Source organism: Plectrocnemia conspersa, unplaced genomic scaffold (assembly GCF_051122295.1).
Source record: "Plectrocnemia conspersa isolate PC_06_02 unplaced genomic scaffold, ASM5112229v1 ptg000013l, whole genome shotgun sequence".
NCBI lineage: Eukaryota > Metazoa > Arthropoda > Insecta > Trichoptera > Polycentropodidae > Plectrocnemia > Plectrocnemia conspersa.
In genome coordinates this window covers 10,372,641-10,397,211 of record NW_028277177.1, presented here as the reverse complement: position 1 = coordinate 10,397,211, position 24,571 = coordinate 10,372,641, and the positions used below count along the sequence as shown (strand labels likewise).

The 24,571-nt window shown below is 33.5% G+C and overlaps 2 protein-coding genes across 48 annotated transcripts in view; one reads left to right on the top strand and one right to left on the bottom strand.

Annotated features, from left to right (window-relative positions):
- Nucleotides 1-3,421: 3,421 nt before the first annotated feature.
- shot (dystonin-like protein short stop) overlaps nt 3,422-24,571 on the bottom strand; it is a 189,480-nt gene continuing 168,330 nt past the window's right edge. For 25 of the 47 annotated variants that reach the window (XM_088201346.1, XM_088201347.1, XM_088201362.1 and 22 more), the window contains 30 exons: nt 24,279-24,505; nt 24,074-24,218; nt 23,876-23,995; nt 23,431-23,628; nt 23,206-23,369; nt 22,733-23,137; nt 22,508-22,669; nt 22,205-22,436; nt 21,942-22,130; nt 21,728-21,882; nt 21,387-21,398; nt 20,547-21,029; nt 20,368-20,488; nt 19,974-20,283; nt 19,661-19,901; nt 18,567-19,600; nt 18,310-18,502; nt 17,741-17,818; nt 17,311-17,352; nt 16,853-16,930; nt 16,580-16,751; nt 16,390-16,507; nt 16,093-16,322; nt 15,880-15,997; nt 8,789-8,970; nt 7,050-7,201; nt 6,882-6,988; nt 6,647-6,815; nt 6,432-6,500; nt 5,021-5,589 (listed from right to left, as the gene is read on the bottom strand). In XM_088201346.1, the coding sequence (XP_088057472.1) occupies nt 5,202-5,589; nt 6,432-6,500; nt 6,647-6,815; nt 6,882-6,988; nt 7,050-7,201; nt 8,789-8,970; nt 15,880-15,997; nt 16,093-16,322; nt 16,390-16,507; nt 16,580-16,751; nt 16,853-16,930; nt 17,311-17,352; nt 17,741-17,818; nt 18,310-18,502; nt 18,567-19,600; nt 19,661-19,901; nt 19,974-20,283; nt 20,368-20,488; nt 20,547-21,029; nt 21,387-21,398; nt 21,728-21,882; nt 21,942-22,130; nt 22,205-22,436; nt 22,508-22,669; nt 22,733-23,137; nt 23,206-23,369; nt 23,431-23,628; nt 23,876-23,995; nt 24,074-24,218; nt 24,279-24,505 (6,294 nt within the window). In that variant the 3' untranslated portion in view covers nt 5,021-5,201. Of the gene's footprint in view, nt 3,947-4,055; nt 4,167-5,020; nt 5,590-6,431; nt 6,501-6,646; nt 6,816-6,881; nt 6,989-7,049; nt 7,202-8,788; nt 8,971-10,158; nt 10,305-15,879; nt 15,998-16,092; nt 16,323-16,389; nt 16,508-16,579; nt 16,752-16,852; nt 16,931-17,310; nt 17,353-17,740; nt 17,819-18,309; nt 18,503-18,566; nt 19,601-19,660; nt 19,902-19,973; nt 20,284-20,367; nt 20,489-20,546; nt 21,030-21,386; nt 21,399-21,727; nt 21,883-21,941; nt 22,131-22,204; nt 22,437-22,507; nt 22,670-22,732; nt 23,138-23,205; nt 23,370-23,430; nt 23,629-23,875; nt 23,996-24,073; nt 24,219-24,278; nt 24,506-24,571 lie in introns of those variants that run through there. The other 22 variants (XM_088201370.1, XM_088201334.1, XM_088201333.1 and 19 more) reach the window with 19 other exon arrangements.
- Nucleotides 12,382-14,964, top strand: wls (Wnt ligand secretion mediator). Its single transcript, XM_088201383.1, has 2 exons — nt 12,382-12,470; nt 12,799-14,964. Exon 2 carries the CDS (start codon nt 12,805-12,807, stop codon nt 14,443-14,445), a length of 1,641 nt encoding a protein of 546 aa, XP_088057509.1. The 5' UTR covers nt 12,382-12,470; nt 12,799-12,804; the 3' UTR covers nt 14,446-14,964.

Below are 24,571 nucleotides of genomic sequence, written 5' to 3'. Positions count from 1 at the left end.
AGCACTGTCGTGACGTAGGCACTTTTTTAGGGAACTGTGGCGGGCTCGCAACATCAGTGCGGCCTTGCGCACTCTCCAGTCATTTTTATTTTCAAATATATCTCAATTAAACACTATTGCAGCAGCTCAATCTGTATCTAATTGCCACCCGTCACCATCCGTCACCAAACTATGAATCTTAATGAAATCGAAATATTTAAAAACTGAAATGACGTCCCCAAATCTAAACCAGAAACTCTCTGTGGGAGCCTAGATTTATAATGGCCAAAACTGGTCGGCACTTGAGTAGCACTGGCGTGTGGTTAGTCTCTACACTGGCAATCTTCCGGGCGTTCGGACGCCCGCTTTTTAACAATGTAAACAATCGTTAATCATTAATAAAATACTACTGCAGCGGCTCAATCTATGTATAATTGCCACCTGTCACCATCCCGTCACCTAAATCTCCCTCAAAGAAAATCTAAAAAAACAGTCTTGAACCTATCCCGAAAATATGTTTTAAAATATGTCATTTCAGTGCAATCATATTAGAATAAATTTTCACTGGTTGATATATATATTTTTACCAGTGAAAACATAATTCATATGGCAGGTGCCAGTAAGCTTATATGATTTCAACCTTTCCATGTGTAGTAATATATTCATTTACATGCGATGTATAAATGTTACAGTGAATATCTATTTTTCATAGTATACAGTAGATATATATATATTTTTATGAGTGAAAATATAATTTAACTGATAGGCGCTAGTGGAATCATATGCTGCTCTTAAATGTCTATGAAATTCAATTTGCCAGTTGCGAAACGTCCATGTGCTGTTCAAACCCAAACCTAACTTAATGAAAGGTCTAAAACTAATTATAGTTTAAGAAGATACATTAAGTTAAGTCTATAATACAAATTAAGCCAACTCATCTTTCATGGGATATTTTTAAGTTTTCATCATTTCTTATGCAAATGATATTATAGAAAGGTTTTTTTCGATAGATAATAAAATTGTAATAAAAACACGCGAATCATCTCGATATAAATACATACAACGATCACACAATTGCCTCAACTCAAAAAAGATTACTTAATTATGGAAATGTATAAAAGTATATCATTCCTTATGACTGATCTGGAAGTAACGTTTCCGAGGAATCATTTCAGCTACAAAAATATTTTCAATTATTTAAAAAATATCAGTTTTCGGTTCAGCTCCAAGTGATCATTATTTAATATATATTGTTACGTGAGCCTATGTGAGGCCGTTACATCAGAGTAGATGAGAAATGAAAACACGCGAATTATGTTCACACAGCATCCCTTACTGAGGAGCGATAGCGCTGCGCCCCGAGCGTGGCGACCGATCTGCGCGGGAGTCCCGACGAAGGCGCGAAAGCTCGCGCATGCGCATCTCAATATTCACCCCTCAGATTGCAACAATATCTTCCAATATATTTTCATTAAAATTATTTTGATTGTCTCGTAAAATAAACTTTAAGACAGAAAAAGTTCTTTCAACCCTAACTTGTGTTGGTGGAGTTCCTAAAACCACCATTGCAATTGTGTATAAATAAGGATATGTATTTTTATTTTCCTCCCAAAATTCTAAAATATGTTTTTTTCTGTCTAATTTTTGTACATGATTAGTTATTCAATATGAATTCAATGTCCTTGTCTGTAGAAACAGGAAATCTGTCTCTTTTGCCAATTCTTCGCTTCTTAAAAAATCGTCTACCTTTTCATCGCATGTTTCACTAGATGATTATGCTTGTTTATTTGTGATTGATTTCTTTAAAAATTATAATTTGTTCCAAATATTTTTCAAATTTGTTATAGCTTGCATTTTTTGTGACTGCGTGCTTGAACATGGACCGAACCGAAATAAACCGATACTTTTTTCAGTTCAGCTCCGATTTTCAGTTTAGTTCCGGCTCGAAGCCCTGTTCTTAAGAGCAAGTGAAGGTTCTCTCTACACGCAAACAACGTCTGTGAAAAATCTTCCTATATTCTAGGCTACGTTATGAGGAACACACTGCTGGAAATAAAGGTAAAATAATGGAAAATACACTTAAATAAATAAAACCCACAAATTGTAATTAATAAAAAATGTTTATTTGTTTGCAGCCCAGCGAGATTCTATTAATTGGCAGATTAAAAATTACAATAACAAAACACATTTTAAAGTCTAACGAAACTGACAAAACTAAATATAAAAAAAACTTGTGTATGTACTATAATAATATTTGTCTTTCTTAATAAAATCTGGTATAAAAAATGTTAGGATCATACTGTAGTTGTTAATTTAACTTTAAATGTTACATAGAAAATTAAATAATCGTTAATATAACAATGTGATTGACTTAACATCATAAGTTAAACTTAAGATTTATATAAAATAAAAAATAATCAAAAGGCAAAAATGGAAATTATTGACTATGACAAGTTTTTACAGGACATGTTATTTATTAATAAAAATTAATTTATTAGTTTCTCTATATAATTATAATGTACGCATGTGTATATGTACACATATAAACATAATTATTTTTTTATATATTTATTATATATGTATATATAATAGATGACTGATTTGCTACACGGCGGTCAAAAGTATAAAAACGTTAACAGACAAAAAGAGTGCTATGTATATTGATACAAACATTTATAAAAATATTTGGACGATAAGTAGAAAGGTCGACTTATCGTTAGCAATAGCCTATTACAATGTATCCGATTTTTAATATCATGCTTGGTATCAAATCAACAAAATCGGATTCGAAAAAAGCAACGATTTAAAACAAATCACGGTTGTACTATCTAAAGATACGATTAGCGAAGCCTACGTACTGGCGTATACGAGGCCAGCTGAACGCGTCAAAAGTGATTTCCCACTGGCGTATGGAAAATCATATGATATTTAGAATTTGTGCATTTTTATAGGCGACCCTGATCGTTAAACACGTTCAGGTCAGATTGTATATTATATAAATATATATATTTACAAATATCGTACATAGCAAATTATGAAAGGCATTACCATATAGTGTACATTAGCTGATATATGTTTTTAAATTTTTAATACGAATGTCTCAATTGGCGGATTGAGCACTTGTATGTATATATATATACACGTCGAATTTATATATCTTTTATATAAATTAAAAAAAAAAGAGTTAATCATTAAAAATAAAATAATATTAATAATACAAAAGAAAATGGTCCCTAAAATATTTTTTAATAAGACATAACGAAGATCAACTAAAATCTTAATAATATAAATTAGAAGAAAATATGGTATCGTTATTTAAATAAATGTTAAAGAGTTCCACAAAAGATACGTATCGAAGAAAAAGAAAATGACTAGTCAATAATTTACATTGTTAACACACACCGTTTTGATTCTTCCTAATGGACAATTAACGTTCGCCGTCTTTTATATTTTCCCTACTTATGTTTTATTACAAAAAACAGATTTAATTAACTGCATTTTTAAAATCACAGCCCCTGTTATAATATTCCTTTAACGCGACATTGTCCAACATGAATTTCAATCGTTAATATACATATATAAATATCATATGCGAATTTGAAAATGAATAACCAGTTGTGTCGTAAGCAATAATAACCGTTCTTCGTAGAACTCTCTAACACGTTATTCGGGTAACTCGTTTTAGTGTTTTATATAAATTAATTTAAATTAAAAAAAAATATATCGCCTCATTTCCCAATTCGCATATGACTATCACGGATCAAATCCTTAAAGTCTAAACGGTTCTCTCCGATCGGGCGTTGCTGAACTTCTGACGGGTGTTTTGCGACCGTTGGCTTGCGACGCTTGGTTGGCTGCGATGTTCGATGCCGTATCGGAAGCATTGGAGCCCTTGCGGAAGAGCCTGGACGCCGCCGTCACCTGTCCTGGCTGCACTGGCGTACTGCTGCCGGACGAAGCTCTCGGTCTATTTATAAAAATAAATATATCACACATTGAAAGCGTCGATTCGACGAAGTTAAATTAAAACTAATGAATTATTAACGATAAGGTGACAGATGTTCGTTCGGCTTTACCTGCTTTGGTTAGTTAGATTGCCGTTGTTAGTGATATCCTTTGAATAAACTGGTATTCTAGACGTGGACTTCGGAGTGTGACCTTCGCTGAGTTTTTGGTACGATCCGCTTCTTTTAATGTTATTATGTATGGTAATGCGGCGCCAACAGAAGAGAGAGAGTTAGAGAAATATAGAAGCATATATTAATATAAAGAGAAGATACATTTTGTTAATATTAATGTGATATTATCAAATAATTGCAAGTAAAATTTTTTTTTAATATTTGATTAATTGACACAGCTTAAAAATATATAATTTTTACGTATGCTTTGAAGATAATTCAATAGATACTATGATTTTTGTTCTAAATATTTGATGTACATACATGAAAATTAAGACTATTAAATGCATTCATAATACTATGCGACTCATGACCTGTGAGTGATCAATTTACTGTGTAGACTTAATTAGAATATAAGAGTATTATATTATCTGAAAAATTATTTTTGTTCAAAATTGTCTTATCAACGCCTTTCATTTCAAATAAAATGGTTTATTGACCCTTCTGATACATATTTCGAAAAAACATTTATTTAACTTGCAATTATTTTAAAATAAGCACATATTATATTTTTATGAAATAGATTCATAAAAATAGACTTTATCAGCTTAGTTCTAATACTAGTATTCCTACAACTTTCTGATTCCATGTATTTTTTAATCAGATATTCTCAAGAATGGAATCCAAAATTTGATTAGAACTAAGCCAACATATTATATACAAAAATTCTACATGGTTTTAAACATCACTGTTTTTTTGTTTAATACAATTAGCCAACTAAAAAAGCATGATTTGTACAAGAAATTAATTAAATAAAACACTGGTATATAAACTAAATAAAACATGGAATAAAAAATCAAGCACAGAATTAATAACATAATTTCAAGTGCCCCAAAAAATAATCCATATTTAAAGTAGCCGTATTTTATATTTACAAAACAGTCGATTACTTCAAATAGAAAAAAAGAAAAAATAATAAAAACATGCAAATGAGTGACGATTTCACAGTAGGGATAATAAATACACATAAAAAATTAAAAGGAGACGATCAACACGATGAGTTTTTCTCGCAAGCTGGTCGACAATCAACGCCACTACAAAAGTTCACAATAAAATCAAGTACCCATATTGCCTGTCGTCTGACGATGTTTCCACCATGATTACGCTACCACTACCGTCGACGCCCGACAACAAAGGCGCCGGGGTGCTCCCCGACAAGCTATAACTCGAATTCGAACAGCTGCCGCTGCTTGCGGTCGATATATTGGATATGTTGAACAGGGAGGAGTCTTCTTCGGGGGTTCTCTGATCGATGGCGTGGGCTCCGAGGTGTTGAGGAGGCGGCGATACTGATCGCGACCTTCCGCCTTTATCTTGGCATTGGTGCCGGGTGTAAATGGGTATTTTAGAGCCACGCGCGGATTGAATGGGGTGGGAATGTGATTTGGAATGACTCAAGCCCAAGGAGATGGGTTGGGACGTTGCAGCGGCGCTTTGTGTCGCAATTCGAGTAATTAAGATCCAGAAGGCAAGGGAGAAGAAAAATAAATACATTATAACCTTGTAGAACATTATAACTAAATAAAATATAACGAGTACACCATCACCAATGCTATGCAATACTCGCTCTATGTGCCGATTGTGCATTACGTGTGCAGATCAATCTGTATGTTACAATTTACAATATTTTGTACGAGCTAGTATTGCTTGTGATGATTGAAGTAGCTAAAAGTGGCATAGTTTGAAAAACTTAACCACTTTCACAACTCAATTTTTTTAAACTAAACACTTATTTTTTCATAGCGTGTTTTGTGTAATAACCACAGTGATAAGACAGCACAAAAAAAAAAAAAAAACAAAAACAAAACAGAACAAACACCGAAAGACTTTTATGTTTAAAACTCGGTCAGGTTAGTTAATGATGTATCACAGTTTATTAGATTGATTGTTCAGTAAAACAACGTTAAAATATCTTTGAACTTGTTTTCACTCATATGAAGCATTAATTCTTGAGTAAACAATATAATAAAGCCAATATTAGCAACTAAAAGCTTATCGAGAGTTATTTATGAAAATCTAAAGCACTAATTGCACACGTGATAAAACACACATCATGCCGATTTTATAAATTGATAATAAATATTTAAATTCCTCTTCACATGCCGTTACGAACAATCAATCTAGTTTTTGTAATATATCAGATAATCGCTATCGATCTTAAATTCCTGATTATCGAGTCGATCTCTACAACTTTTCTCCATTTTTGATATCTACACAAGGGGTGAAAGGCAATATTCCCAAAGGAGCATTCATTTCAGGCAATGCACAAAATACCTGGCCAGTGCTCCTGTAGCTGAAAATGTGGGAATGCTTGACGTTCTGAACAGACCGTTGCCACCGTACCTAATTGGGAGATCATCACAAATTTAAATATAATTTCCCTAACAATTTTGTAAAATTAAAATAATAAAATATTAACGAAGAACGTTAGAGAATGATTATGATGTTATATTATGTTAAATATATATTAATTTAATGTTTATATTTACCGTCCTCCTGCAGGGCTAACTAATCCTGTAGGCGTCCTGGGACGGGAGCTTCCGTTCGTAGCCACGCCGAGCTTGCTGCTCGTCCTCGGAGTGGAAAGACCTGAACGAGCCGTATTCGATGGGGTCGTAACACGACGCGATAGCGGAATTCTAGATGGTACTCCTTCATCTAAACACAATTCAAAAGATTAATAATTCATATATAAAGCGTTGATATTTTAAATTAAAAACATACCTGTGCTATCTAATGATAAGTTAGAACCGTGTCGCGACGGTGGTTTAGATCCAGCTCTACTTCCAGGTCTGGATGACGGTCTTGAACTAACGGGAGTGGTCGTCGATCTATATAATAAATACACATTTAATAATCTGATACATACATATTAAATCAATATAACCTTACCTTCCAATAGATGGTTTTCTCAGTGCAGATCGAGGAGTTTGTGGGAATGATGCTTCATTATCGCTCAACGAATCTGGAGTACCGGCCGAAAGCGATGATCGAGACGGTCGAGATCCACCCATCGGTACTGAGCGAATTGATCTCTCTCGCACCTATAGAATTTATCATATATAAATAAAAACTTATACAAGAGAAAAATTTTATCTAATATTTCATCGATTAGCTTCATATTTCAACGTATTTACATTGGTATTTAAAATCAAAAATCTAATTTTATACATGGGAAAATCAATTCCTAAATTTAACTATATAATAAAGGGATTCATGACTTGATATAATCGTATGTAAATGTTCAATTTAATACTTACCGCCATTTTGTGTTAGTCGTTACTAATTCGATTTATACAAAACTCAAAAAAGTAGTCTTAATGGTTATTAAGCTGGGCTAATTTTGTAATTTAACCCATTAAAGCGTTAATTTCATTCGTTAAATATTTTTCTTAAATACACAAAAGTATACATATATTAATTAATATTTAATGAATGACTATTGTATTTAATTTTTTTATTTGTAATTTCTTAATAAATTTATTTTTACAAAAATTAAATGTAGCAATTGCCCAAATAAATATATATATTAGAAATTACAAAGTAAATAAATTAAAATAATAAAAACTATAAATTAATTCAATACATAAACAAAAAATATGCTTTTTAATTAGAACTTTTCATATTTCGAGTAACACTAGTTTACACTATGGTATTTTGAATTAATCTCATTCTCTTTCCTATTTTAAGTTTATTGTGTCATATTCAAACATCTTAATTAGGACTTTAAAATAAGAACATGTTAACTGACAGCTTCATAGAAAATGAGTTATATTATTCACTCAAAAACGACTAAAAAATGTAAAGCCAGCAATAGAATAAATAACAAACAAGGAGCTAACATATTTTTATGACAAGAACGTGCTGAAGTACATAACTTTATTTACATTAAATCTTACTACCTAAAAAGTAATATAAGAATATTTGAGGTTATGTTAAAGATGCTCTTCATAAAAATATCGTTAGTTATTTCTAACGAATTATTTTACCTATCAGTACAGAACGATCGAGCCGTGGTTTTAGAATCAATTACAATTTTTTATGTCAAAAATGGAAAAGTATTCATTAAATTTCAATCATTTCCATTTTGTTGTCAATTGCAACAAATTAAATGTTTTTTAAAAAAAATTACAATAATATTTTAGAGAACCATTTTAAATTCATAACATATAATATATAGCATGTTCTGTTAAAATATTACTTACCCAATAAAACACAGTCCATTTGCAAATGTCAGTTAACATGTTCTTGCCTTACGGTCTTCGTTAACAATAAATAAAAATTAAAAACATATAACCCTAAATTAAATTTATGCTGATCATTAAAAAATCAATCCAATAAAAAATATTTCAATTCAATTCTATATTGCATCATAGGATCTATTTTATTTAATACTCAAAACTATAAAACACAAAAAAAAATTAATAATACAGTATTCATTAAAATTAATTAAGCGTTAAAATCATTTGCTACTTACTTACGATAAGTCGACGAATACTTCAAAACATTCATTTACAATTATAAAAATAAAATAAAAAACTCCGTAAAACACTTTTAGGGTGAAGCACACTGTATTAAAACGACAATCGCTAATAAAAAAAATAAAATATTATTGACAATTATTGTTTTACCCAATGCTGTTGATGGTAGTGGTGGTGGTAAGGCGTCGTACCCGAAGACCTGGCGTGGCCGTAAACAAACGCTTGCTTCGTACCGTGAGTGCTACCCACGTGAAGCGGATAAGAACACGGTAATTCCTCTCGTTGCCGTAACGCGTCAAATATCGGTTTCAACTGCTCCAAAAACTCTTCAGCTGCGTTTTGCAAAGTAGACAACATAGAGAAAATTGACCAACGTTATCGCATCCGATGCGATAATGGTCGCACGAAATGTATTCATATACGAGTCATATATTAAATACATACAAAAATGGATAAACATAAAAATATATAATAATATAATTATAAACCGATGGAAGATAAAAGTAATTTAACCTAAAAATATTATATAAAAAAACTATTGATATCAATATATGTATGTATTAGTTTAACCGAAATTAATGCAACACAATGCACATTTTCAAATAAAATCCAAAAACATTTTGCAACAAAATTTTGAAAAATCACGAATATGCATTATTAATTTGATTATGACAATAAGCGATTCATAACATTTTCTATGTTCTTCAAAACTCAAGTCGATCCCCACATCGATCAATTTTTTTCAATAATCAGATGTGAGAGTCGATCGTTTTAGTTTCTCTTTTCGGACACCACAGAGTTATCTTGATTAAATTTATTTTGGTTTCTCACAAATTACTATTACACAGCTGGTGGTATGATATGAGAAATAAAATCATATAGGGATTCTCCTATCGCAATGGAATGCAAAAAAGCTCAGGGAAGCGTATGACTCCATGACATACCTTTTCAACATTTTGAAGAACAAAACCACCATAATCCATTTACAATAGTAGTGTGCTACCATATCCATTTACATTGTGTAATGATAAAATCAAATCGATCGTATGAATTATGATATAATAATAAATAATAAAAAACACAACAGACGAAATAACTCCAAATAGCGAAAAACAACAACATAATAAACTTAAAACTAGAAAAAATGCATTAAATACTAAATGTGCTTCATCCAAACGTTTGTTTGCAGGCTTGATCATGCAAGCTTTGTATAATATAATGATAATAAAACATATCAAATCGAAACAGTTTCATTAGCTCACTGCAGTATTTTAATGTTAATCAACGTAAGCTAATCGAACTTATTTCAATTCGATATCCACATACCTGAATATATCTGCATCCTCTACTGTGACAAAAGCGTTTTTCCTTAACCCGACATTTTTGAATCACTTTTATTAAACGGGAAGCCAATATGAAGTTTTGTATTGGTATATATTTGTAAAGTGAGAGAGAGAGAAAGTACAGAGATTGTTAAGGGTGACAAATGTGTCATCTCCGTTTTGTTATCGTTTGCATACCTTGGTGATAGGACCGGCTTGGCCGACTGTCGGAGGAGTGTTGGTGGACGTCCTAGGCGTCTTAGACTTGAAAGCGGCCATGCTCTGTGAGACGCCGTCGGCCAGTATAAATTGTTCTCTCAACTCGATGTTGGTACGGCCCTTGGCTGATGCGCCAATTCGATTATGAAGTAGTCGAAGCCACCGGGGTCCGATTCGTGAACATACGAGAAGGACACAGAAGGAAGGGAGTAATCGAAATGAAAAGGAAATGAAAATAAACGAATTCAATAAAGTAAAGAAAACGAGAGGAATTCACAGGAGAGCGAATGATTGCAAATAGAGCAAAAAGTAAAATATAAAAAGGAGATAATCGAGGTGTCGAGGATTAGGCAAAGGAGGGAATATTTTCATTAGTCATATTTGAAAGAAATTTAAAATCAAACAATAACACACTAATCGTAACATTCAGCTTCACGAATCACAAGAAATATGATTAGTATTTTATCATGACATGAACATACGTATGTAACATAAAATTAAGCTCTAATTCTGTAACAAACTTCTAATTAAACATCGATCTTATTTCTTGCTATTGTGATTCAAAATTAAAAAATGCGTGTAAAAACTATATTCATAGTGAATAAAAAAATAAAAACACTATGATCGCGAAAATATTGCTATATAGATTAATTTTGTTTGTATCTCGCGATACAGCAATAATTTCGAGATCGCTTACGTCTTATGAGCAAATTAAAATGTAAAATAACTACAAACGAAAAATCAAATGAAATGATACTGTGTGCAGTGTAATAACCAGGTTAGAGTGAATATTAAAAAATGCACAAATATAATACAAATATATAAACATAAACACATACACCTTCGAAAATGTTAAATCATAACAAACGAATTAGATAAACATGTTAATCATGAAGAAGCAACATAAAACCCAAAAAATAAAAACATATTCACGCCGAACCTATAAACAAGTAGTATTTAAAAAGCGGAATCCACAAAACACTACATGAATGAACATAGATGAAGAGCAAAATTATTTTTCAAACTTCTCGTGCGTCTTTTCGTATAAAATTAATTATACCGAAAGAAGTTGAACGATAATTTTACTCCAATGTAACGTTTATCCTAAACGTAGTCTTACCAAGGGGGCAACAAGCCTCGTGTTGCTCCGGTTTGCTCGGATCAGGTAAAGGAAGGACTAATGATACTATCCAAAATAAATAAGCAAGAACGTGGGAGAAACAAATTATTATTGATTAGTCGTCAAAATTCTCTCAAAAAATCCCAAAACTCAAAAACAGGTAGTAATGCGTTATTATTTATATAAAAAATGTGTAAAAATTAAATAAAAATATAGGGTAATGAACTGGGATCGAACAAAGCATCGTATTAGTGGATTATTATTTAGTGACTTTTTACAACAATGCAATTAATCAACAGTATAATAAATTAGGGACTGTTAATTTTTCAGTCGTCGACATACTTACACGACTTTTTTTTTTAATTTGTTAAGACATCATACTGTGTTAAATTAAACATTATAAATTTCATGTTAGATATCAATAGTTGTAATGTTAAAAAATGTTAGCACATTTGTTACAATAATTACATAAAAAACACTTCTACCATCGGTTTTTTTAATATTTGTTAAAATGATTTGTCACTTTTTAAAAAATAATTTGTTATTATTATTATTATTTATTTATTGTAAAATATGGAATAAGTGTTGAGTTGCATATATTTTACTGATTTATTTTTAAATAATTATTAATAAATACACCTAAAAAATAAATACATCTTTACTCGTTTTACAACTAAAAGTTGGTCATAAAACGAAATGCTACTATAAAGTAGTCTCCACCTTAAAAACAAAAAATAATAGCCAAATCAATCATTGAAAAGAGGTCGTATGTTTAGCAAGGGTAGACAATCTGTTAAAATTGTTACTTAAATTGGTGTTGTTTATCAGCGGCGGAACTGCATAACTTCCCCCCCCCCCTATAACTATGAAAAACTAGACTAATAATTAGTTAAGTTTTACTATATTTAAATAATTCAACAATAAAAAATAATGATAAATTATTTTTTTAACATAATAAACTAGTAATTTATTTTGTTTCATATATAAATTTTCAATCTCATTGAAGCCAATGTAAAAAAACAAAATCATTAAATGGCAGCATCGGCAAACACTCGCGCACAAAAGTTGGAATCAATTTTATCGAGTGGCAACACTGAGTGGCCGCTGTCGGGCGTCTGCGTCTAGGAGTCGCCGGCCGGCTCTCCATTGTCGTTCTGACGCGCAATACCAAGTGAGATGAATTAAAACGCGCACGTTACAATCGCCAGAGTATTTATGCAACGTGATGCGCATCGCGGACAGCCATTTTGTCTTCGCGCAACCGAATCGAAATGTCCGCGATGACGAATTTCATAAACGCCTTTGTGTGAGATCCTGAACCCACATTCCGAAAATTAGTCATAACAGGCGCGGGTTCATGGTCGATTAACATTTAAAAATATATAATAAAATCCGATTTATATGCAGATATGTAAAACTTCCGAGTTTGACGTTTATAATTATTAATTTTAGCAATTATTTTTTTATGTAATGATTTATTTTTATAACCTAATTTTCAGATCAAAATGTCGGGCACCATCATAGAGAATCTCAGTGGTAAAAAATTGAGCATTTTAGTGGCAATTCTGCTGATATGCCAAGTCGTTTGCTTCCTGATCGGAGGTCTGATCGCTCCGGTTCCAGCCGGCGCTCAGACCATCCTCGGAACAGTGTGCGTGGATAACGGCGAGCCCAATAACACTAATCGTTGGTTTTACAATCGCGGAGAAGGCGCTTGCAAGAGTGTCGACTTGGACAGTCTGGTATCGCACACGCCTCGAATGGCAAATCAAATCGTATTCGCCTTTCAAATGCCCGTACCGCGAGAGGACACAATCTTAGACTATTCCAGATGGCAACAGAATCTGATTGGAATCTTGCACATGGATATAAAATACCACTCGCAAATGGAAGTCCTGCCTAGAACGCCGATCGTGATCGACGCTAGATTGGCATACAGGAATGTCGGCGACAAAGACACAGATTGGAAACTGTATGCTAGATCGGTCGAGAAACGAAATTTGGACTGTTCGATCGAAGTCAAGAGCGAATCGCTCATGTACAACTGCTCGGCCATTCCGCTGTTCGAACTAGGATCTTTACATCACGACTATTATTTACTAAACATAAGATTGCCTGTAGATCCAGAGAAAGAGACTAACGTACGAGTGGGACATTTGCATGACTTGTGGCTCATTGCTATTAATCAAAACGGAGGTTTTACTAAAGTGTGGCTTTCTCTCAAAACTATCTTCTTCCCAATCATCATTGCGATAATGGCATGGTTCTGGCACCGCGTTCATTTGTTATCTAGAAAACCGGTCATTTTGGAAGAGATGCTTCTATATCTGGGAGGAGCTTTGTGTTTGCTCAATCTACCCTTAGAATATCTAACACTGCTATTTGACATGCCTTTCATGTTGCTTCTGAGCGATATTAGACAGGGATTTTTCTACGCTATGTTATTGTCTTTCTGGCTCATTTTCGCCGGAGAACACATGCTCGTACACAACACTGCTAATACTAGCACCGTCAAGGTTTATTGGCGTCACTTGAGCGCCGTAGCCACTGGATGTATTTCGCTCTTCGTTTTCGACATGTGCGAAAGGGGAGTGCAACTCCGTAATCCGTTTTACTCGATCTGGGTCACCGATCTTGGCACAAATTTGGCTCTAACCTTTATCATACTAGCTGGAATATCAGCCGGCGTTTATTTCCTGTTTTTATGCAGCATGATTTGGAGGGTCTTTTGCAACATATCCCAAAAGAGAGCATCTCTACCGGCAATGTGCTCTGTGAGACGATTGCATTATGAAGGAATCATCTACAGATTCAAGTTCATGATGTTGGCTACTCTCATTTGTGCCGCCCTCACTGTGATAGGCTTCATTTTGGGACAGGTGGCAGAAGGCCAGTGGAAATGGGACGAAGATATCGAAATTGAGTTTACGTCCGCTTTCTTCACCGGAGTGTACGGAATGTGGAATATTTACATATTCGCTTTGATGGTTTTGTACGCTCCGAGTCACAAGAAATGGCCGGTGACCAATAATCAAGACAGTCAGAATTTGAGCGAGGAGTTCGAACTGAGCCAACTGCCTAGCGAGACGAGCCCGAGCGAAATATCCTCATTGACTTCTTTCGTTCGAAAAGCTACCGTCGATTAAATCTCCATCACATTTACCAGTATTATTTTTGATCTGATGCCATATTTATTTTATATATAAAATTATACAACTTTCCTAGCTTGCTGTTACATTTCCATTATTGTAGGACACTTAACAGTATTATTCTATAATAATCTACTTTTAACAGCTTCTAGCTAATGATATTCTTATATGATAATGAAAGATTTGTATATTTTCTACAATGTATAATGAATGTTTATAATTGTGATAAATAGATGTATTTTTATTAATTTTTAACGTAAATCGTACTTATTTTTATAATTAATAACACAATGCTGCTGATTATTTTGTTAGCAAATAACAGTGATATTATTTTTTAATTTAACTAAATTTAGATTTATATGTCTAGGTATTAATTAGGTGTTGTCGATGTATTTCTTCATTAATTAAAAAAACTAACGTGCGCAATTTATGTAATTCAGCACTTATTCCATTTATATAATAATGTATAACTAAACTTCCTCATTTTTATATTTCTAAATAAAATTTAATATACACTAATTGTTATTTTTCATTTATCAAAACCATCCGAGTATATTCTATTATTGAACAGATAGTGGATTTAAGACTTCATTTAAAATCAAAGGCATATTTACACGGCTTTGGTGATTTGATTTTTTTAGGCAATTATAAACGTAATACAAATTTGCTGTGAGAATTTGTAAGTAAAGCGAAGATTTTTGAATTGAAAAATGAATTTCCTTCAATTATTATGTACACAAAATTCATAAATCCACTCATCCGTTATGACTTTTAACAATAATGATTCGTATTATATAACCGAGTGAATATTTTGCAAATTTCAAGCAAGTGTCTCATCGGTATATGAAATAGTGCTCTCGAATATGAAATATATACATTCAACAGAAAGATCAACTATTTACGCAGATGACGATATTATAACGTATTTACAGTAAACGTTTTGCTTTTTATGGGATAAAAGCGACTTCTACATTACATTTAAAGCTAGTGCTTTTTTTATTCTTACTTTGATGATACTAATAATTTTAAAGAAATGGTATTAAAACAAAACCCAAGAAAAGCAATCTTATACTGCAGAGATAATTGTGTATACTTTTGAACGTTTTAATATCACCACAATGTAGAAGTGCGTGAAAACAATTAAAACATACGTTCAAACGTATTCAAAAATATCTTAATCGAGTTTTGCGTGTCAATCTTTTAATATTGAATGAAAATTTATTCCATTTTTGTCGAGATAAAATTTATGTTCATTATTATTAGTATATAATATAATATAAAATTAAACATTAACTTCAAAAGTAATAAAAAATATACCGAACTTTGACTAAAACGATAAAACATCTAATAATTTAATATTACTTTTGAGAAATGTCAAAAATGTATTTACGTAATATAAAAAATATATAAAGAGGGAAAACTGAAACTCACCTCTGCACGGATCATTTTTAACGAGGAACTCATCTAAAGCTACCCATCCGCCTCCGACTCTCACCATCACAGTAGAGCGAAGAATTCTGACTAGTCTCAATTTCTGTGAATCTCCAAACTAAAGGGACACAGTAAGAGTAATGAAATAAATAGAAGAAAATTAAACTAAACTCTTATTAATACGTAATAGAATATCAAAAAAATATATCTTACTCTGTATTTTCCTTCGCCAACTTGGAAAACTCTGAACTTTTGCCTGCAAGTGCACATCATGACGAGACGCTTGACTTCATCATGGATCTTATCCGCGTCGGTTTCCGGACGCCTATCTACCCAATCGGGTCTCAAAGCGGCTATGAACTCTTGCCAATCGATCAATCCAGAGTTATTTCTGTCGAACAAATCGGCAACGGCACCCATTTCAAGACGAGAAGTATCAAATTCTAAAATAAAAACGATTAATTTAACATCAAATCAATAATTACAACATATTACGCATTTTAAGCTTACTAGTATTCATGATTCCATCGATGAAATCATCCCTGGGGATGAGTCCATTGTTGTCCTTGTCCATCTTACGGAACAAGTCTGTTAGACGTGACTTCTTGTGATTCATGAACTTCAAGAACTAGTCAAAAATTATATAGATTAAAAATCTTGTCGATTAATCAGTCAATTAATTTCCAATCAAATGTTTTACCCTCTTCCTCCATTCGTCCCAGCTGAAGTTCCTGACTCTTTCGAGCTCTCTCAAGTTCATCAAATGCTCGTGGAGTCTTCTCTGTCTTTCCCATGCTAGAAGCCACGTGCTGCGCCATTTCTCCCACAGCAGCTTCACTCTACCGGAGCGGAATTCAGGCTCAGATCCTTTGCTGTAAATTTATGATAAAATAAATAAATGACATACATTTTATTTGTCATATGAATTGATTTCATATATTATGGTTTTGTAAGATAACAGGATAAAACTTACGTTCCCTTCGGTGGGAATTTCGGGCCATAATGCGGCAAGTTGTGCTCGGGAGTGCCTTCTCGACCAGGACTCACTCGACTATTGAGCAAATGCCATAGAAAAACAAAGAAAAAACAAAAAATAACAACATGCAACAGGCGATCAGTTGTGAATAATATTATCTAAAATATTTTTATTCATCAACTGTCTATATACGTTAAAAATACTATGGTTAAATTTTAACTACTAGTTTAGCACATACACATATACTGAAAGGAAATTAACACAGCAAATAAATTTGTTAATATTACACAATGTTATTCATACTTCTATGACTGAATATTTTAAAATAACATTTCCTAAAGCTTTTGTTAAAAACTCATTTGATTTAATATTATCTAATATATCATTTTAAATGCTTAGTATGCAAAATATATTTTCATATCTTAGTAATATTATAAATGTGCTCAATGCATTACCTTCCACGTCTATTGTTGCTCAAATCTCTAGATCCCTTGAAGCTGTTTGTAGATTTTGAAGTGCAGTGCAAAAAGGCAAACAAACAAAAATGAATGATAAAATGTCGAAACACAAAAATGCAAAATAAGATTGGTGATAAATAAAACAAAACACAAACACAATGCAAAAAGTATAGTACCACATATATGTATGTATGCGACATCTATAATCTATATCAGACATGTCTCATTTACATACTTAATTTTTAGTAAAATTTAACAAAACATAGGAGTATTTATAAATTTTAACTGAATACATTGAAAACCATAGATTTTAAATATAAAATGTCTGATTTTAAGTCTTATAGACGTTCAATATTGAACCTATATTGTGATTTAAGAATGCTTTACTATACTTATTGCGCCATTATAAGAAAACAAATATACACACCTTTGACGTCTGTTAAGCGAACCGTAATAATCTGGTGAAGCTTCGCGATCTTTGCTCAAATCATGCTGAGAACCTCGTCTAATAAATCGATATTCATATGTGCGTAGAATCGTGCGAGTTTTGTAATATTGTATCCACAAATCAGGCATTTGATCGGATTGTGCGTGTGAAAATGATAAGGATGCAAGAAAAAAAAAACACAATTTAGTCGCAACACCAACAAAAAAATATTAAAAAATGCAATATGAACATTGACTTTCAGCAAAAATCAACTTGTAAACAAACAAGCGTAACAACACAACATGCAGGGTGCAAGTAAACAACAGGTGTAATATAATACATATTTAACATTTACTAGAGATGTGCATTATATTTTTTTCAACTATCTTTAATAATAAAAATATACCTATATATCACCGTAAATATATGTTTATCACACAATACATGTTAAAGCATCACACAATGTTAAAAACATACACAATTTACCTTTTCGTTGACATTCGTTTATCTTTCACACAGTTTTCCTAAGTGAAAATATTCATGTAATATAAATTAAAACATCTACATACCCTTGGCCTTTAGTAACAGCCTTTGTTGATATTTTTCTAGGCGAGTCCTTAGCCAGCGATTTTATTTGGTTGGCTTTGCAAACGCGGTCTACTTCTCCTTGTCGTTTCTGAGTATTCTCCATCAAATCTTTATGATCTTGAATCAATCCTTCCAAAAGCTCGATTGATTCCGGCAAAGGTTCAGATTCTAGAGCTAAAGAATCAAATTAATAAGATACCTTATTTACATTGCATAAAAGTCAATTAAAATATCTTACTAAGCAAAGTATGTTCAAGTCCTATGAGCCATTGCAGCAGTTCCTCAAGAATCAGATCTAAGTCTTTGAGTGATTGCATATGGTTTTCCAATTTATTGCGGCGTTGTATAGCCCATTGAGATACTTCGTCCCATCGGCTCTGAATAATAGTTATCCAGTGTTTAATAACAGTGGCGCCTTCAGGGTGTGCTTTAGCTAAAATAGCATGCGCTAAAGTCAAAGTTGAATCTTTATCTTTTTCTTTATCTCTCAATTCCATCAAGAAGCGTTCATGCTCTTGTACTTGAACAGCTGTTTCTTCATCGCTATCTGGAAGTTGTCCGGCGAACCTCAATTTAGTTTCAGCATCAGAGAGCCATTCCAAAAGCATGTGTACAGCTTTGTATAACTTCTCGGCTTCCTTAAGAGCTATCTGTATCCTAGACGTTTTCTTGTCACACAACTTATTAACGTTCTGCCAAAGCGAAGACAGTGTTGTGAGTTGCGTAGAGACTTGAGCTGCATCCTGAGGTGGCGCTGATGCTTCTAATTCGCGACCGGTGCGAATGACGGATTCCATTTGAGCAGATCTGGATTGAAGGGCTTCTTCGAGTTGTTGGTGTTGTTCCTTTATTGCCATTACAGTGTCAAGGTCGCCGTGAACTGGCGTGTCTTCCTTGAGAACGGATTCTTGCTTCTTGAGCCATTCAATTAATGCGCTCATAGCGTCTTTAAATTGCCCAGAGAACAACAGCGCCTCTTCTAATTTCCTCTGCCTGTCGACCGATTTGGAGCATACCGTCGTCCATTTAGATTTTAGCTCACCGAGCATTTGACGCAAAACAGGTTCATCGGGCTTGGGAGCCTTGTCTTTGAGCTGTTTGCCACACTTCATGGTGGTATCATACGCAGGTTGTTTCGCTCCCAAAGACTTCTGAAACTCTCTATGTCTATCGAGTCTATGTTTGATCTTGTCCGGATCGTTGACCGTAGCCTCTGAATTAAGATCGTCAATAACTCTTTCGGTATCAAGGAGCCAGTTCATAAGATTAGTCCTACAAATTTAAGAATGTTTAACACAAGTTCATTAACAACAATAAAACCATTTAATTTACCATTGATCGTGGAATTCTCTAGTTTCTTTAAATCCATGATCCAATGCTCTAGTTCTTTCAGCAGCTTTAGCTACTACGCGTTCCCAACGATGCTGCACAGAGACTAACAAATTCTTAATAAGAATAACGTCTTGTTTCTGACTGAAGTATTTCAGATGAGTTCCTTTCTTGTCCAAATGCAACATTGTTTCACGGTGTGTGGATACTTCTTTTTGGAACAACTTATGTTCTTCAATTTGACCTGTGATTAAAATATTAGAATATATTAATAAATATGTTACAATTTTAAAAACAAAATTATAAGTTTACTAACTCAAAATAGTCTCCATAACTCTCGAGACAGGTTTGGCGGAGCTAAGAATCTTTTCAGCGTTAGTGAGCCAGTCAACGAACGCTTGAAGGGCATCGTGGAATTCAGTGGCCTCTTTGAGTGCAATTTCCAATTTAATTTTCTTATCGGACGCCCTTGCTGTTACACTGTCCCACCTTTGCTTCAAAGTCTTGAGATTATGCTGTAGATTTGAAACAGATTGAGGACGGTCTTGCTTCTTTAGATATTCTTGACCTTGTTGCAAAACTGCTTCGACTTTCGGTCTATTTCTTTCAATCTCGTTAAACACTTCCTATTAATTAATAAAATGTGTTTGAATCCTATATATATATATATATTTACTACTAATTTATTTAGTTATTAAAAATATACTAACCATGAAACGCTCTAATTGTTCTGAAGCAGTTTCCGGTAGACCGCCGACTGGTTTAGATGCAGCAATATTGCTATCGACGTCTCCCAACCAAGACAAAAGATCTTGAATTTCAGCATGGAATCTATACAACAATATTAGATCAATATTTGTATTTAAACAGATTAATTTCAAAATTATACCTTTGAGCGTCTCTCAAAGCCTCCTCGAGTTCCAACTGTCTATCCTTGGCTTTCTGTTGTAATTCACGCCATTTTCTGTTCAATAGATGTAGCTTGTCTTGCGTTGTACTGGCCTCATCAGTTCCTTTGCCTTGTTGAATAATTTGATGACCGGCGTCATTAAGAGTGTCGACACTGTTCTGGTGAGCTTGGATGTCGTTGACCAAAACTTTGAGTTTAGCTAGTTCGACTTCAAGAACCTGAGGATCGCCAGCGACAGGGCGTAGAGATTCTAATGTAGCATCACTGCGATCGATCCAAACGAGCAACTCTTGGAGAGCGTGCTGGAATTGACCCAGACGGAGCAAGGCGCCTTCCAAAAGACGCTGTCTGTCAGATACTCCCGATATGAGCGCTGCCCATCTTCTATTGACACTCGTCAACGGCTCTCTAATGGAAGCCGCTTGTTCGGACGATGTTCTTTCCGTGAGCTCTTGAGCTTGTCTGAAAAAGGTAAATGGATTGAAAATACTGTTTTTAATTTTGATTTACACAAACAGCAACGCATTCACTGAAACGAATACAAATGAAAACCCATGCTTACATTGATCGATTGATTGAACTCACAATAAATAAAGTAAGTTAATATAAAAATAAATTGTTAATAATATAAAACAAAAACATTTTTAACATAGAAAACACAATTTGTATTGTTAATAGTAAAAAAACATTATTGATTAGTGATGGACGAAAACCAATGATATTTTTTTAATCATCATAGAAATTAAAATAAAATAAAAAATAAAAGCCATGACACATAACAGCCAATAAACATATTTGATATACAAATGTTCGTCTTGCCTCATGAGACTCCTGAGCCAGAGTTCCACCAATCCCAGTAACGATAAAAAAATTAAATATACGTATATTAGATTGTTATCTTATTAATAAGTAAATAGCTCTTAGAATAATCAACTAGACGATAAAATCTCCAGTATGTGAAAAACTAATTTTAATAATTAATAAACAAAAATATTTAAGATTAACTTTAGTATCTGTGATTAAAAATAATGAATTGTGTTAAAGTTTAATGTTAGCTGTAGAGATCTTATGATTTTTATGTACAACTATCTTATTCTTAATTTTATACAATTTACATAAAGCCATTATATTTATTTTGTATTAATAAAATTTTAACTGACCTATTCAAAGCTTCAACTTTAACCATATGCGGATCAACATCCTCCTTGAACTTGTTAAGTTGTGTAATTTGCTTCTTAACAGCATCAATGTCAGATCCTAAAGGTCCCATATTATTGAATCTATCTTCAGCCGTCTCCAAGAACTCCAAGAGATTCTAAATGTAAACCGACATTAATATCACACATTCGCAATGTAATATAACCACAAAATTACCTGTAACGTGTCATGGAATTCCATTGCCTTTTCCATGGCGTCGATCAGATTTTCTTCCCTCTTGGCATACAGCGTTGTGATGTTATCCCAAGCGCTATCCAAGTCCTCAATGTGCTTCTTAACTTCTGGTTTGTCTGGTTCTCCACACAAATTCATCAGTTTGGAACCAGTTTTGCGAACTTTTTCAACCTTTTAAGAAAATAAATTAACGATACAAAAAAACATATATATGAACAATATTTTTAACATCTTCAATATCATACCTCAGGTTTAGTTTGATCAATTTCATGGCGAATTTCTTGCAGTGCCACTTGTTGAGCCTGAATTGCACGCGGTTGAGCAGCTGGTGGCTCTTGAGCGGCGAGCGATTCTTCCAGCTCACGGAGAGTATCCATAACGGCAATCAATTCGCGCCAGAATTTCTTCGCCAATTCCAACGTCTCCTCCAAAGATTTTCCGCGATCCGATGTAGATTTTTGTACATCGGACCATAATCTAATAAAAATAAATTTTATGATATTTTTTTATAAGATAACATCATATATTTATATATTTTAAAAACTTACGAATTGAGGCGTTCCAGTTTCTTTTTGATGTCTTTAACAGCAGGATCTCCCTTATTACTGGCTTTATTGATCACGTCATTGGCTGCTCGTTTCACAGCTGCGTATGCTTCTTCACGCTTTTCTAAATCTTCAATTATGCCATTATTCTCATCGATTTGATCTCTGTAAAATTATTGCCATTAATATTTAAAAGTAATAACATTAAATTAATTTAATATAAATTACTCTAGTTTGGGTGGATGTGCCGAAACCGGCTCAACGTTCTTGGCCTGATCAGCAGCGCTAGCGAGAGCTCGCAGCATGCCTTCCATCTTATCAGCGAGCAGCGCAGATTCTTGAAGAGCATCTTCAAGAGCCAATTGACGGTGACGGAGTTCCGAACGCAACGCTTGATGACGTGCCACAATGGCTTCAGCTGCTTCATGCACTCGTGCGGCGTCATCTTCACCACACAATTGAGCGAGAGCCTCACCAGTCTTAACCAATTTATCGACCAATGGTTTGTGTTCATTAAGAGATTGAACCAACATTTCGTTTTTGTCTTGCTGTTGTGCGATTTGTTCTGGTCTGAGTGCCGGCATTGCCAACATTCCGACTTGCCGTTCCATATCATCAAGCCAATTCGCAAGACTAAATAAAATAAATAAATATTAAAAACAAATAATCAATACACATTAATCAAATAAAAAGATGGTTACTCTTCGTGTGTATCGGCAAAGTGTTCCGCAAGAGGCAAAGCTTGTTCTAAGATGCCCAAACGATCTGAGCTAAGTTGTCCGACAGTTTCCATGGTTTCGCGCAATTCTTCCATCTTATCCCGCATGATAGACATATCTTCAGAGGGTTGTGATTCTCGGAGTACCTGTCACAGTATGATATTATTAATCACGTTCATTAATACTATTGATCTATTAATGTATTACCTTTTTAGCTGTACTGAGAACGTCGCGAACACGAGCACGTTGACCACTGACGTCGTCATTGAATGCTCGGTGTTCTTTAAGTTGACTACGCAACGGGGCAGGATCACAACCTGGCGGTAAAGCACTACGCAGTCTTTCGTCAGCTTCACGGAACCAGTCCAACAACTCGTCCATATCACCAGCAACTTCACGGGAACGCTAAAATTGAAATCAAATTTATAACACTATATTTTTACAACACGAATTTATAATAATAAAATACATATTTTACAATATAATAAGATAAAAATGTGCTTTAAAATATAATATAAGACAGAGAATATGTACAGATAAAATTATTTTGTTAGTAATCCTGTAAAAACACTAAAATATTAACTAAGTTCTAATATTAGTATGTTCTATCTATGTCAACTTCACTACTTAATCATTAAAAATATATATATACCAATTTGCTAAGATGCAATCTTTCAGCTTTACGTTGTATTTGTTCCACAATAGCATCAAATCGTCTGTTATCTCTAGTGACCAATCCTTCAATAGTAGCTGCGCCTTCTCCGGGAGAAATCTGTGTTTTTTCAACATATTTAGTATAACACATTTAAAGTAATAAAGCAGTAAACATAATAATAAAAAAAGTACAAACCTGGCACAATTGTGGTCCAATCGAATTAATCGCTTCTAACAGTGGTCTATAATGCTGTAAGTCCTCTTCTAGCCTGATTACATCTTGTTCACGCGGTTCTGCACATTGCAAAGCCGACTCGGCGATTACCATCCAATCGATTAATCTGAAAATAATATTGTTTAAAACTATTCTGTTCATATAAATATGTACGAAATAATCATACTTGTTATGGCTGTTATGGAATTGTTGAACAAGCGGCAAGGCTTCAGAAGCCACTCTCAACAAATCAGCTCCTTTAGCCGTAAGATCAGTGTAACGTCTCTGAAGAGCGTCCAACTTATCCTTCAACTGCAAAGCCTCATCGCCGGAAATGTGTTTCATCAATTCGAGTCCAGATTCTACAGTGGAATCGACAGCTTCTTGTTTTGATGCAATCTCTTCAGTCAGATCCTAATTTATTAAATTATTCATTATTTAAATACATATATTAAAATAAATATCTATCATATCAAATAT

What these genes read in the sequence shown, in the direction of transcription:
- wls (XM_088201383.1), top strand. Translation starts at nt 12,805, where the DNA reads ATGTCGGGCACCATCATAGAGAATCTCAGTGGTAAAAAATTGAGCATT.